The sequence below is a fragment of the Mytilus californianus genome, unplaced genomic scaffold, assembly GCF_021869535.1.
Source record: "Mytilus californianus isolate M0D057914Y unplaced genomic scaffold, xbMytCali1.0.p SCAF_7, whole genome shotgun sequence".
NCBI classification, from domain to species: domain Eukaryota; kingdom Metazoa; phylum Mollusca; class Bivalvia; order Mytilida; family Mytilidae; genus Mytilus; species Mytilus californianus.
In genome coordinates, this window is record NW_026262723.1 from 76659054 (window position 1) to 76673242 (window position 14189).

General features: G+C 34.1%; 1 protein-coding gene across 2 annotated transcripts in view; it reads left to right on the forward strand.

The window, feature by feature from the left end:
• The first annotated feature begins 4023 nt into the window (after positions 1–4023).
• LOC127709028 (protein lin-54 homolog) overlaps positions 4024–14189 on the forward strand; it is a 35549-nt gene continuing 25383 nt past the window's right edge. For both annotated transcript variants that reach the window (XM_052214314.1, XM_052214313.1), the window contains exons 1-3: positions 4024–4096; positions 10130–11025; positions 11497–11677. In XM_052214314.1, coding sequence (XP_052070274.1) covers positions 4078–4096; positions 10130–11025; positions 11497–11677 — 1096 coding nt within the window. In that variant the 5' untranslated portion in view covers positions 4024–4077. The remainder of the gene's footprint in view (positions 4097–10129; positions 11026–11496; positions 11678–14189) is intronic.

The window sequence follows — 14189 nt, forward strand, 5'->3', positions numbered from 1 at the left end:
AGTGTTTTAGATCGGAGCGCCACTGATCAGTCTAATGTTGACGAAACGCGCGTCTTGCGTAGCAAATTATAAGCCTGGTATATTTAAGGAGTTATTATGGTGTCATAAAAACGAAAATTGAAACTTCGTCGCCATGTTGAAAGTTTTCAGGAAAATATATAAGTTAACTAGACCCAAATCGACCCTTCTACAATTTATGATTGCTTCAGGAGCATACAATATGAGGCAGGTGCTATACCTGATCAAGGTAACGAATGTTGTGATTTGCAATTAATTTGGTCAGAGGTTTCATACAGCCCGGAGATCAGATGAAACCCTAGATATTCCAGATGATTGTAATTTTTACAAGTTTCTGAACAGAAAATGCTTGTCAAATCTAATAAAGATACGACAACTGCAGTTCTAGTTGTTTGTCAATCACTTAGAAAAACCCCAAACGAGTTTGAGGGGGGGGGGGCGATCACAGTGATAATGGTGGGGAATCAAATTGAGAATGGAAATGGGGAATGTGTCAAAGAGACAACAACCCGACCATAGAACAGACAACAGCAGAAGGTCACCAACAGGTCTTCAATGCAGCGAGAAATTCCCGCACCCGGAGGCGTCCTTCAGCTGGCCCCTAAACAAATATATATACTAGTTCAGTGATAATGAACGCCATACTAAACTCCAAATTGTACACAAGAAACTAAAATTAAAAATAATACAAGACTAACAAAGGAGAGGCTCCTGACTTGGGACAGGCGCAAAAATGCGGCGGGGTTAAACATGTTTATGAGATCTCAACCCTCCCCCTATACCTCTAGCCAATGTAGAAAAGTAAACGCATAACAATACGCACATTAAAATTCAGTTCAAGAGAAGTCCGAGTCTGATGTCAGAAGATGTAACCAAAGAAAATAAACAAAATGACAATAATACATAAATAACAACAGACTACTAGCAGTTAACTGACATGCCAGCTCCAGACTTCAATTAAACTGATTGAAAGATTATGTCTTCATCATATGAATATCAGGCACAATCCTTCCCGTTAGGGGTTTAGTATCATACCATCATAACATATATGAGAAGAACATAACTCGTGTCATGCAAACAACTGGTTTTTAAATAATTGTGTTTAGTGCCGATGCAAAGACCCTATAAGTGAATCAATATTAACGCCAAAATATGCAATCTTTAATGACCTGACAACAGTATCGTAACTATATCCCTTCTTAATAAGTCTATTTAAAGGTTTTGTTAGCTTCAGAGGTGAATACTGACATTTTTGTGCTTTATAAAGAATATTTCCATAAAAAATTGGATGTGAAATACCTGAACGTATAAGAAGTCTGCATGTTGAGCTATATTTACGAATGATTTCCTTATACCGATGATAAAATTTAGTAAATGTTTTGACTAGTGGGAAGTCTGTTTATGCATCCGGGTGGTTTTTAGTCCAGAAATGTGACTGTCAGGTGGTGCATAGATTACAGGAAAATTAATGAAGCACAATTGAAGATGCCTATCCACTTCCAAAAATTACTTCATGTCTTAATTGCTTGGCAAATGCATCAGTGTTCTCAGTTTGTAATTTACAGTCAGGTTATTGACATTTACAAATGGCAAAATAAGACCGTCACAAGACGGCATTTATTACAAAATATGGCTTGTTTGAATATACTAAACTTCCATTTGGGTTGAGCAATACTCAGTCTACTTTTCAGCGTTGTATTGAATTAATATTTATAGGTCTACCGTGTAAGACACTTCTTATTTACCTTGATGATAGGATCATATATAGTTCGAACCTTGATGGTCGTTATTTTTGAACAATTAAACAAAGTTCTGGGACGTCTGCAAAATTCTGGGTTAAAACTTAAACCTTTAAAATGTGAACTGATTGAATCAGACCTTCTACTTTAGGTTGTATCATTAATCTAAAGTTCACTGTGAAATATGAGATGTAGGCACTCATTGAAATGTGGCTTTTTGAGTGCATGACAGAACAACATCAATATATCTGAAAGCGAAATAAAAGAAGTTACTTTGCTTTTTCTTTTTGTCTCTGAGAGAGTTCTGTATGGATTCTGATTTGAGAAATACTCAAGATATGCACATACAAGTCACGATGGACATTGCATAGTCATGCTATCAGAGTCAGTCTGTCGTTGGGGATTAAGATCAAGGATTTCAATCAGATAGTTTCCTACTATCAAATTCGTTGCTTAGATGTATATAATCAGTTTAGAAAAACAGCAGTCGATTTTTGAATGTGAAATCTCAATAATAAAGGTGAAAGATATCAAAGGTATATTCAAAGTCGTAAACTTACAATGCCAAAAAACGTCAAACGGCGAAAAGACAAACAACAGTACACAAAAAACATTATAAAAAAATAAAGACCGAGCAACACGAACCTGAATTAAGTCACAACTTTTGTTCCACTCTGACAGATTTAGAGATTGACATGTTGTATAGAAGGCTATATGAGGGTTGTTGCAAGGTTGCTGTCTCAATTACGGAAACAACATTCTCAACAGTTTTATAGACAATCTGGGACATAATATATTGACTATATATATCAGTCATGATACTATTCCCAGAGACAATAGACAATACCTATTTGCACAAACACATTTACATTAAAATTAAGTAATTATGGCATGATCAAATACAAACATGAATAAAACAGGAAATTGTGTAAATACATGCGAGTGACAGTGGCTTTCATGTGAGAATTTGAAAAAATATAATAATAAATGACAAATCAAACATTAGTGTATTCTTAAAAAATCATTTGTGACCATGTACACAAATGTAAAATTGAGAATGGAAATGGGGAATGTGTCAAAGAGACAACAACCCGACCATAGAGCAGACAACAGCCGAAGGCCACCAATGGGTCTTCAATGCACCGAGAAACTCCCGCACCCGGAGGCGTCCTTCAGCTGGCCCCTAAACAAATATGTATACTAGTTCAGTGATAATGGACGTCATGCTAAACTCCAAATTATACACAAGAAACTAAAATTAAAAATGAAACAAGACTAACAAAGGCCAGAGGCTCCTGACGGGACAGGCGCAAAAATGCGGCGGGGTTAAACATATATACACTTAAAATTTAAACACCTGACAATCATAACTATATTTTTCTGTGTTTTGTATATGCCTAGTGAACTGCGGCTCAACAGTTAGAACATATGCCTCAGTGATATTACTGAATGTTACTAAAAATCAAATTATTTTATTGGTGTAAATTCCAATACAGCAATGATATCAGCTGACATTTATAAAATGCAAATGCAAAAATAAACAAAGATGAACAAAGACGAATATACAGAGACATATTTTCTCAATGATAAGAGACACATATTTTATATCTACAATGCGTGTAGGTGTGTTTCATACTATGTTATCAAGCTATTACAATAAGCTTTAATACTACAACACGGTTCTTAACAACATTGTGATTGCTTTAAAAGAGTGTTCGTTTCGTATACAGAACAAATGTCAGTATCATTACTTTTCAAAATAAAACTAAATTTATCTTGTTCATACACATTAACAAAAGATGGAACTATATCACTTAAATTACAAAGTATATTTCTATCAAATTCTAACGCTTTACATTTATTGAGGAAATGGAATTCATCTTCAATTCCATTCTTGCAAAGTAGACCAATTTAATACATTTTAACATGTGTTTATCTTTTAAATATATGTATCTTTAAAAGGGCATGGCATGTACAGCCTTGAAAGAATTGATATCCATATTCACATAAAAAGCGTTGTTAAATCTGTTTCCGTATTTTAAACGGGGTTTATCCGAATAAACTTTCATATTACATTCTAATTCAGATCAGATAAAAAAATCGACTATTCTATTTTGTAATTTATATTAGAAATTTGATAGAAGAAATTTATTTTTTTCAAATACATTTAAAAATGAGCTCCTTCAAACAGATTTTCCTGTCATGTCACTTATTCAAAACTAAATAATATAGCTTTACTTTAGATCACCTTCGCGGAAATCAACACCGCAATGTATTATGGGATGGTAATGGTGGGCGCGTGATTTTGAACAAATACAGAATGCCTGCCCAGAGAACGGGTACTCTGCAATTAATCATAAGAACAAAATAATAATAAGCGTGTTATCATGCAAAGACTGGCTACTTATCTCTCTTCTCATATATAGAACGCCTGCCAAAGTGCAAAATTAACAGAACAGGGAGATATTTTCTGTTCATACCCCTCTCAATAAGTTCGATTTTTCCACGTCTTCACGATCAAATACTTACTGCAGCCTCCCTGATCAACAAAAATACATAAAAGTTATTGAAATAAAAACCAATTGATGTGATTTGATAAAATGGTCGACTGTTACGTTTGTATTTGACGGAATTAGGAAGTTGGATTTAGTTTCGTCATTTTAAATTTCCCTGCATTCATGTCGGGCAAATGGCGGGTTATTTGAGTTGTTCCTATGGAAAAATTTTCGTTTGACAGGAAAATAACGCTAATGGTAGTTTTTTTCCTAATACCATTCATAAAAAATATTGTAGAACACAAAATTCTTAGGCTGCAGAGGAAACATGTTTTATTATATGGTATTTTTTTGGACTAAAAAAATTTAAATTAACACTAATGTATCAAAGATTTCACCAGCTATAAGATATGTATATATAGCTGGAAATAGCATGCACTTTAGGTGCTCTTGTCAATGTATATTTGTTCCGCCTAAAGAAGTTCCACTTGAAACTTTGTTATAATCAATGTCATAATATCTGTTCCTGTTGGAACAAATATTCTATACAATTTATTCTGTTAGTAACATATACTGTTCCAGAATATTTTTTCCACTTGGAACTTATATTATAAAGGAACTTCTATTTCGTGACACTCTGCTCAATGCTTGTCTAGGCGCAGAACATTTCAACACAGACATTACAGCCCTTGGCTGCATTTATCATTTCACCTGTATTTTCAAGAGCCCATTTGCATTAGAAATAATTGCCTGTTTGAAAAGATTTATTGACTAGGCCTAGTCCCCAGAAAAAATTGATTGTGATAAATTTGCCGGATCAAAACTATTTTGAACATGTTGAAAGACAGCTTTCGAATTTGTGTACTTTCCTGTAAACTTCCTATGTCACAATGCTTATGTTAATATGTCACAGTAAGAACCGATTGCTCGATGACATTGATTACGCTGATTGACCCTGAAAAAATAAATTTGACGATCTTTTCTGCATTAGTGATTACTCGTCAACTTGAACTTCGAATATGTTCAAAATTTCATTTGTTATATTTCTTACTAGTCCGGTCAGGCTTGTGATAAATGAAAATAACTAGTCTGGTGCATCAGGCTAGTGGCTAACATCGCAGACTGTTAAAGTGATAAATAATTAGACAGCTGAAGCTAATGAAAATGTAAAATATAAAACCAAAAAATTGTATCATGAGGTTGATTATAGAAATGAAATCATTCTTATTTTCAAAGACAAAATTAACACAGAAGGGTTAAATTTGAAAAGAGCATGAAATGTATTCTATTATAACTATTTACCACCTCGGTGGTCTCGTGGTAGCTTATTCGCCTTGAATGTGGGAGGTTGTGGGTTCAAACCCTGGCCATGTCAAACCAAAGACTTTAAAATTGGTATTTGCTTCTTATAAAAATAAGATTTGGTGTGATCGCAAATGAGACAACCATCCACAAGAGACCAAATGACACAGACTTTAACAACTAATGATCACCGTAAGGCCTTTCAACAATGAGTAAAACCCATACTGCATATTCAGCTATAAAAGGCCCGAAAATGACAAATTTAAAACAATTCAAACTGGCAAACTAACTTCTAACGGCCTGATTTATGTACAAAACAATGAACGAAAAACAAATATGATATACAGCAACATACGACGACCACTGCATTACAGGCTCCTGACTTGGGACAGGCACATACAGAATGTGGCGGGGTTAAACTAGTTTGAAGTCGCCAACCCTCCCCTAACCTGGGACAGTGTTGTAACAGTACAACATAAGAACAAACTATAAAAATCAGTTGAAAAGGGCTTAATTCTTCAGATCGATACAAAGCAGAAATACATCTAACAAAAACGCAGAGTGGATGTGTCAGGGCACTTATACATCCCCACAACAAAAAGTACAGATCTGAGAGTACTCAGTTACTGACAGCTAGTTCAAAGCCAATAACAACTAATAAAAAAATTATGCATCTAAGACAAATATCAATCAGGACACATCCATGCCAACGTCCAATGGATTTAGTGTAAAGATTTCATTAACAGTCAGAGAAAAACATGACCTTGTGCAATGCCAAGATACAGGTATCGACAGATTGTAAAGCCATGAATGTGCATATGTATATAAAAATGATATTTAGTTTGATTTTAATTTACTGATAACAAAATCAATATTAATACCATTCCCGCTAAGCACACACAGGGGTTCAAATTTACTTTAGGCAATGAAAGGTCCAGGACCTTTGACCAAACATTCTTAAAGGTCCTCCTTTATTCTTAGAAGGTCCAATTTTTATTGAAAATTCAATTTATAAAAACAGAAAATGCTTACCACTCCAAAGCAATCATCATATCTTACTACATTAACCTCGTTTTTTTCTGAATTTCTTAAATAAATTCAGTCAGATAAAGGCTTCCCCTTTTCACCAACACTATATGCTGTGTTACATAACACTTTGTACCTTTTTAATTGTTTTGGTTTCAATAGCTGCTTAAGAACATACTGGCCTAACTTTGTGTCAGATAACAGCTCAACTTCATTTTCAAACTTGGGGTCAGTTTCTTTTAACCACTTTTTTGGCAAGATATATAGATACTGGGTGCTAATTTTTCATCCTGATTTTTTATGGGGTCAAGTTTAAAGTTTTTTGGTCTAACAATCCAGTGCACTTTCCCTTTCACTGTGTGTGGGAAAAATTTACCTTCTTATTTTTCCCTGTCATATTTTTGGTCTTTAGTCAAATCCTGTCTTTCAGGCTGCGTTAAACAGTTTCATCCATCACCCCTTGCTGTATCACCCATTTAATCTGGTTTTCTTTTGGAAGAGGTCACCCCAAAACCAAACAGACTCATACTGTTTACTAGTTATGTTTTAATAATATAGTCTCAAGTCCCAGTGTCATCTACGACGACCAATCAAGTGACTACACATCAAATCAATTGTGAAGAATTTAAGCGAACACAAGTTTCCTTTCAGTAAAGTTGCATATTTTAAGATTATTTTTATACTAGTTTTTGTCGAGCCTGCGACTTTTGTCGCAGAAAGCTCGACATAGGGATAGTGACCTGGCGGCAGTTACGGTGGCGGCAGCGGCATTAGCTAACTTCTTAAAAGCTTTATATTTTAGAAGCTAGAAGACCTGGATGCTTCATACTTTGTATATAGATGCCTTATGTTACGAAGTTTCCGTCTGTCATATGTCCATTGTCCTTGACCTCATTTTCATGGTTCAGTGACTACTTGAAAAAAAAGTCAACATTTTTTGTAATGTTAATTTCTTTCTTATTATGAGTAATAGGATAACTATATTTAGTATGTGCGTACCTTGCAAGGTCCTCATACCCGTCAGACAATTTTTATTTGACCTCGACCTCATTTCATGGATCAGTGAACAAGGTTAAGTTTTCGTGGTCAAGTCCATATATCAGATACTATAAGCAGTAGGTCTACTATATTTGGTATATGGAATGATTGTAAGGTGTACATGTCCAACTGGTAGGTGTCATCTGACCTTGACCTCATTTTCATGGTTCAGTGGTCAAAGTTAAGTTTTTGAGTTTTGGTCTTTTTTTCTAATACTATATGCAATAGGTCAACTATAAATGGTGTATGGAAATATTTTATGATGTAGATGTCAGTCTCACAGGTTTTATTTGACCTTGACCTCATTTTCACGGTTCATTTCTCAGTGTTAAGTTTTTGTGTTTTGGTCTGTTTTTCTTCAACTATAAGCAATAGATCAACTATATTTGATGTATGGAAGGATTGTAAGGTGTATATGTCTGTCTGGCAGGTATCATCTGACCTTGACCTCATTTTCATGGTTCATTGGTCAATGTTAAGTTTTCATGGTTAAGTTTGTTTCTTAGATACTATAAGCAATAGGTCAACTATATTTAATGCCTAAATTGATTGTAAGGTGTATATGTCTGTCTGGCATGGTTCATCTGACCTTGACCTCATTTTCATGGTTCATTGGTCAATGTTAAGTTTTCTTGTTTAAGACTGTTTCTTAGAAACAATAAGCAATAGGTCAACTATGTTTGGTTTGTTGAATGATTATAAGGTGTACATGTATTTCTCATTTGGTTTATCTGACCTTGACCTCATTTTCTTGGATCATGTTAAGTTTATGTGTTACTTGTAGTAAAGCTTTGTATTTAGGACTATCAACATAAAATCAATGGTTAGTAAAGAAGGTGAGACATTTCAGCGTGTGCACTCTTGTTTATATTTTTTGTTGGAAATGCTTTTGTAATTTTTTAACCTGCAAAAATACGAAAGTCTGTCGGGTGTAACTAACTACCGGTAAGAAGGTCCGAATCCTTAAATGGGAGGTCACGGACCTCGGACCACCGCTAATTTGAACCCCTGACACAGCATAAAGGAGTGAGAGCAAAGACTGGTCGACTCATGGTCAGAATAATGTGTCCGGGTAAGGTGACATGACTTCCTGCGGACTGTTACCTTGTGAACTAGCGTGTCAGTCTAGTACAAAACAGGGTTGATATTGATATTACATTAACATGTTCTTGTCCTGAATATGCATATTAATTTGTCACTGGACATTAAACAGCCAGCCATAATCATCATCATTATAATCTGGGTTGGCAAAGTATTACCCGCCCGGGGAAAACCCAGGTGGGACATCCCGGGTTTTCCCAGGCTGGGCAATACTCCCAGAAATGGTTAATACTGGGCAATACTAGGCAATATGATTTTTTAAGCTTATTTCAACACAAAATAGTAAAGACTTGTTGTAGTTTCATAGTATTATAGCTAAATATATACATTTTATACAGATAACCATTGAGAGTCATTTCTAGAAGATTGAAAATTCAATTTCATTCTCTTCTCCACTAATTCTATGTAGGCAGAATACAAGATTTGCACATTTTAGGATACCTTGTTAATTTCCAAGCATTGTTTCAATAATCCAAACTTTGAAAAATATGCATTTTATTGCAGTGTTTAAGTGAATTGTAAATTTAAATTGCTATGCAATCATATTGCTAAATAAACAACCTACAGGGTCATGTCATTAACACTCATAAAAATGAAAAGGCTGATTATTGTTATATAAACATATCTGTGTTCTTATCTGAATAATTACTTATCAATTAGTGATGTACATATAAATTATTTAAAAGTAATTTTTCTTACATGTAATTGTTAATTCTTTTTTTTAGGTATATATATATATTTGAAAAAAATGAATTCATTTGCTTATGTTAACAGTTTGACCAATCTAGACAGAAGGGTGATGTAATAGATTTTTAGGAGAATTATTGAGAAAGGCTTTTTTCCATTAATATTTGTCTAATGTGTCTTCATGTACACTTGTCTCAGAGTTGCTAGAATAATACTTTCTCAAATGTATACACTTGTATTATAAGACTCTCAAACAAGTAAACTTATTGATAAATTAAAATATGTTTATAAATATCTTAAGTGTATTGCATTTGTGTTTTATCACTGAATCCTCTTTAAAATTCAGGCCAGTATTTTATATTACCTAGTATTGCCCAGTATTTCCTGGTAAAACCCGGGTTTTCCCAGTATTTCCCACTGGGCTGGGCAATTCTTATAAAACCCGGGTTTTTGCCAACCCTGATATAATTATGTTTAGTTTGTACCAAATACTGAAATAAAAAATTCAGGCTTTTAAAGAGTAATAGCTATATAGGGAATATCAGATTTCTAGATAGGCTAAAATTAATTCATGGGAGCACCACTTATATTGCCCACTATGCATGCACACCCTCTATGATCCTCTAGGGAAAACACTTGAGCCTCCGTTCATTATTTGTGCTATTATATAACTGGAAAACACAGCAGAAAATGCCTATTTATGTTTATATTTTATGTTTGCAGGCATTGGTGTAGTTAACATTCATGAAAACGATCCATCTGCTCAGTCAATAGAGATAAATTCCAACAACAGCTTTTCTGGAAATACTATTTCAGTTGATTATGGTCAGTTAAAAGGCCATGTGTTGAATCCATTAGACAATCTGGAAGGTACACTTGGAAGTTTAGAGCCCACAGAATCCAACTTAGGAAATGTTGATCAGGTTCTAGTGGATTCATCAGACTCTAATAATCATACTCAAATTCAGATTGTCAACTCTACAGCAGATAGTGGACATTCTGAAGGAACTTTATTAAGGTTAAGTGATGGATCTGTTGTTAGTTCATTAATAGACAATTCACAAATTGTAAGTGCTAGTAGTTTATCAACTACATCTTCTCAGGCTGTTAAAAGACAATTGAATGCTTCATCATCTAGTCCTATGGTAACTAAAGTTATAATTACAAAAAATCCTATCTCAAGTCAACCACAAGCTGTACCGATTCAATTAAATCCATCATCTTTGCAGTCTTTACAACAGGGACAGACATTGACGTTTAATCAAACAATGGCACCTGCTGTCAGTGTGGTGCCGCAAAGTGCACAGACACCTACAAAGACCATTACAATTTCTCAGCAAGGAATTATGTCACCACAGAAACAATATTTTGCTTTACCTGTTAGTTCACCAAAGCCTGGGATAACAAAAATCCCTATTTCTCCAGCAAAGACTCCTACAAAAATAACAATGATACCAGTGACTGTTGGCAAATCTCCGCAGAGGATAGCGCCAGCTTCAGGTGTTTCTGTATTAAGTAAGAGTTTATCGGATAGTGCTACGTATACAGCTGTTCCTGTGTCATCAGGACCTACAATGATTACTTTATCACCTTCAAAAGTTTTTAAACAAGGCACAGTTGTAAGTATTATAATAGATAGACAATTAACAAACATATCTTAACATGTTTATTGTAAACGTTTAGTGTGTATGTCATTACATATTAATACAAAATGTATGCTTACAACGTACCAATATACAATACTAAAATTGATAAAAATAATAATCAGTTTTATAATACAATGTTAGTTGATTATGTTTTCATGTCAAATTTGAACCACATAATTGAACACCTGTAAAAGAATTTTAATTTACAAAAATGTATTGAGGAAATTGAGTTCCAGAAGAAAGTACATTTGGGCTTCAAAGGTTTTTCAGGATTATCTATCAAATGTAATACATCTTGTGCCTCCAATAACTTAAGGACAGTTATGTGGGCTAAAATAACGACTTCACTTATTTCTAAAAGGAGTACATGCAGGTATTTTTTTTTTAAATCAATGTGGGATCAAAGCTATGCCCTTAAGATGACTAACCATTGAATTTTATCAGGTTCAGCAGAGACCAGGGCAGATACAATTCCAACAAAATCAGGCTATTACAATAAATAAACCTCAGACACAAGGTGGTGTACGACAAGTGGCAATACCCTTATCTAGCATGCAACAGATTCAAGGCAGCAAAGTTCAATATGTTAGACTGGTAGCTCCAACACAGCAAGGCCAAACTACAGGTAGGAGAAACAAAATAGGTTAGACAGTTTCATTTTTGAAGCAAGAGCCACGATTTAGTTTTAATCTGTTGCTTCATTTCTTGATTTCAAGCTGAAATATAAGTTTGTCAGTCAGTCAATATGAAGAAAATAGGGCAAACACTACATGACACACTTTCAGAATCATAATAGAAATGCTTGTTTGGTCTCAGCTTTTGATTTTTGATTTTTACAATATTGCTATGTTGCATTTGTCTCCTAAACTTGTACTTATATTACCCCTGCTCTGAATGGAGGGCATATTGTCTTGTTTTTGCCCATCTGTCCCATAAAATTTTTTTATTGCATTTTTCTCAGGAACTTGAACTTCAAATCAGAGCTTCCTAAAATTTGGTATCAAGCTTCATTTGAGCATGCTTTACTGCATGTATGTGATATATTTTCAGATTCATCGCTAATTACGGTTTAATGAAGTTAAAAATATTTTTCATGAACACTGATTTGCATATTTAAACAATGTTCTATGAAAGAATATACAAACTGTCTTCAACATCAATGCTTTCACCTCCTTTACAAGAAATATATTGTTTATGTATTTTAGCTAAATTACTTACAAATGAAAAATTCAGTTTCATCAATTGATAAATAAGTGATGAAACACCAAAGCTCTTCATATTTAAGAGATAACTATTGTATTTAAAGCTTTGTTGACTTCCATCGGTAGTTTTGCTGTCACATATTGATTTTACCTGGTGACGCATAGCGGAGACATGTAAACAGATATTTGCGACAGTAAATCTTCTGATTGACTCCCACAAACCTTCAAATACAATACAGTTATCTCTGCTTTATAAACAAATCATTCTATTTTGGTCATTATGTTGGTGTAAAATTTTCATTAAACAGAAATTCAGCAAATTATGTTATCTTCTTTGGCATCTAAACTAGGCATGCTTCTGGTGTTAAATGTAAAATGGGGTGTTTTCTGGATTCTTGTCTGTCTTTGAATGTAACAAAATTTGATAAAAAGAAGATTTCTAGGTGCAAAATGTGGGTTTTTTTGCTTATTGTTGGAGAAATTATATGTCAATACATTCCAGAATTCAAAATGTCGGCTTCCCTTAGTCATCAGATCAGAACCTTTGATACAAAATAATTGCTTTAGAAAATATTGGAGTCTCGTGTTGATACAGGTGTGATAAAGAAAAAGCCATATTATATACCCTGATCAAGGATTCATATTACTAAAAGTATTCATTCTTGCCTCAACAGTCAAAGAGGATGTTTTTATACGTCCGTTTACAGGACGTATTATGGTATACTGTTGTCCGTCGTCAACATGTCGGACAATAACTCAAAAACGCTTAAACCAATTTGCATGAAACTTTGGTGAATTGTTTATATCTATTGACGTGAGCTCCCTTTCAATTTTTATAAATTTTGGATTTTACGTTTCCGATTTATGGGGTTTTATTCATTAAAAAAGGGGGATTTTCCAGTTTCAGACAATAACTCAAAAATGCTTCGAGCAGTTTTCATGAAACTTTGGTGAATTGTTTATATCTATTGAGGTTAGCTCCCTTTTAATTTTTATAAATTTTAGATTTTACATTTCTGAGTTATGGGGTTTTATTCATTAAAAAAAGGGGATTTTTCAGTTCTCGGACAATAACTCAAAAGTTCTTTGAGCAGTTTTCATGAAACTTTGATGACTGGTTTATATCTATTAAAATAACCTCCCTTTAGTTTTTATACGACCGCAAAAATTGCGGTCGTATATTGGTATGGCGTTTGGCGTCGTTGTCGTCCGAAGACACATTGGTTTTCGCACAATAACTTTAGTTTAAGTGAATGGATCTCTATGAAATTTTACTATAAGGTTCAATACCACAAAAGGAAGGTTGGGATTGATTTTGGGGGTTATGGTACCAACAGTTAAGGAATTAGGGGCTAAAAAGGGGACAAAAATAAGCATTTTTGTAACTTCCAGACAATAACTTGTGTTTAAGTGTATGGATCTCTCTGAAATTATACCACAAGTTACCATACCACAAAGGGATGGTTAGGATTGGCTTTGGGGGGTTATGGCTCAAACTGTTTAGGAATTAGGGGCAAAAAAGGGGGAAAAAACAAGGGTTTCCTGGTAAATGGACAATTTAAAAGCAGTGTAAGGGAGGTTGTTGGATTACCTCCTTTACACTGCTTTTAAATTATCTATTTAAGACTTTTATGATGAAATTATATTGGTAATTATGGTTCCAAACTCCATTGGAAATTTGAATTGAGATTATGACCATATCTTGAGGGAAAGATTTTTTTTTTGTTTTTTGGAAAAGGGAAGGGGGGGGGGGGGTAAAAAAGAAATTGGGGGGGGCAATTTTTTTTTTCATTTCAGATTTCAGAAATTAAAAAGAAAATTTCTTCAAGTATCTTTTTTTTTTGCAAAAAAAATAATTGGGGGAGGGGTCAATACGCAACAGCATATGTGTATTTCACAAAAGCAAAAAATAAGGGGGGTTAATTTGTTGTTGTT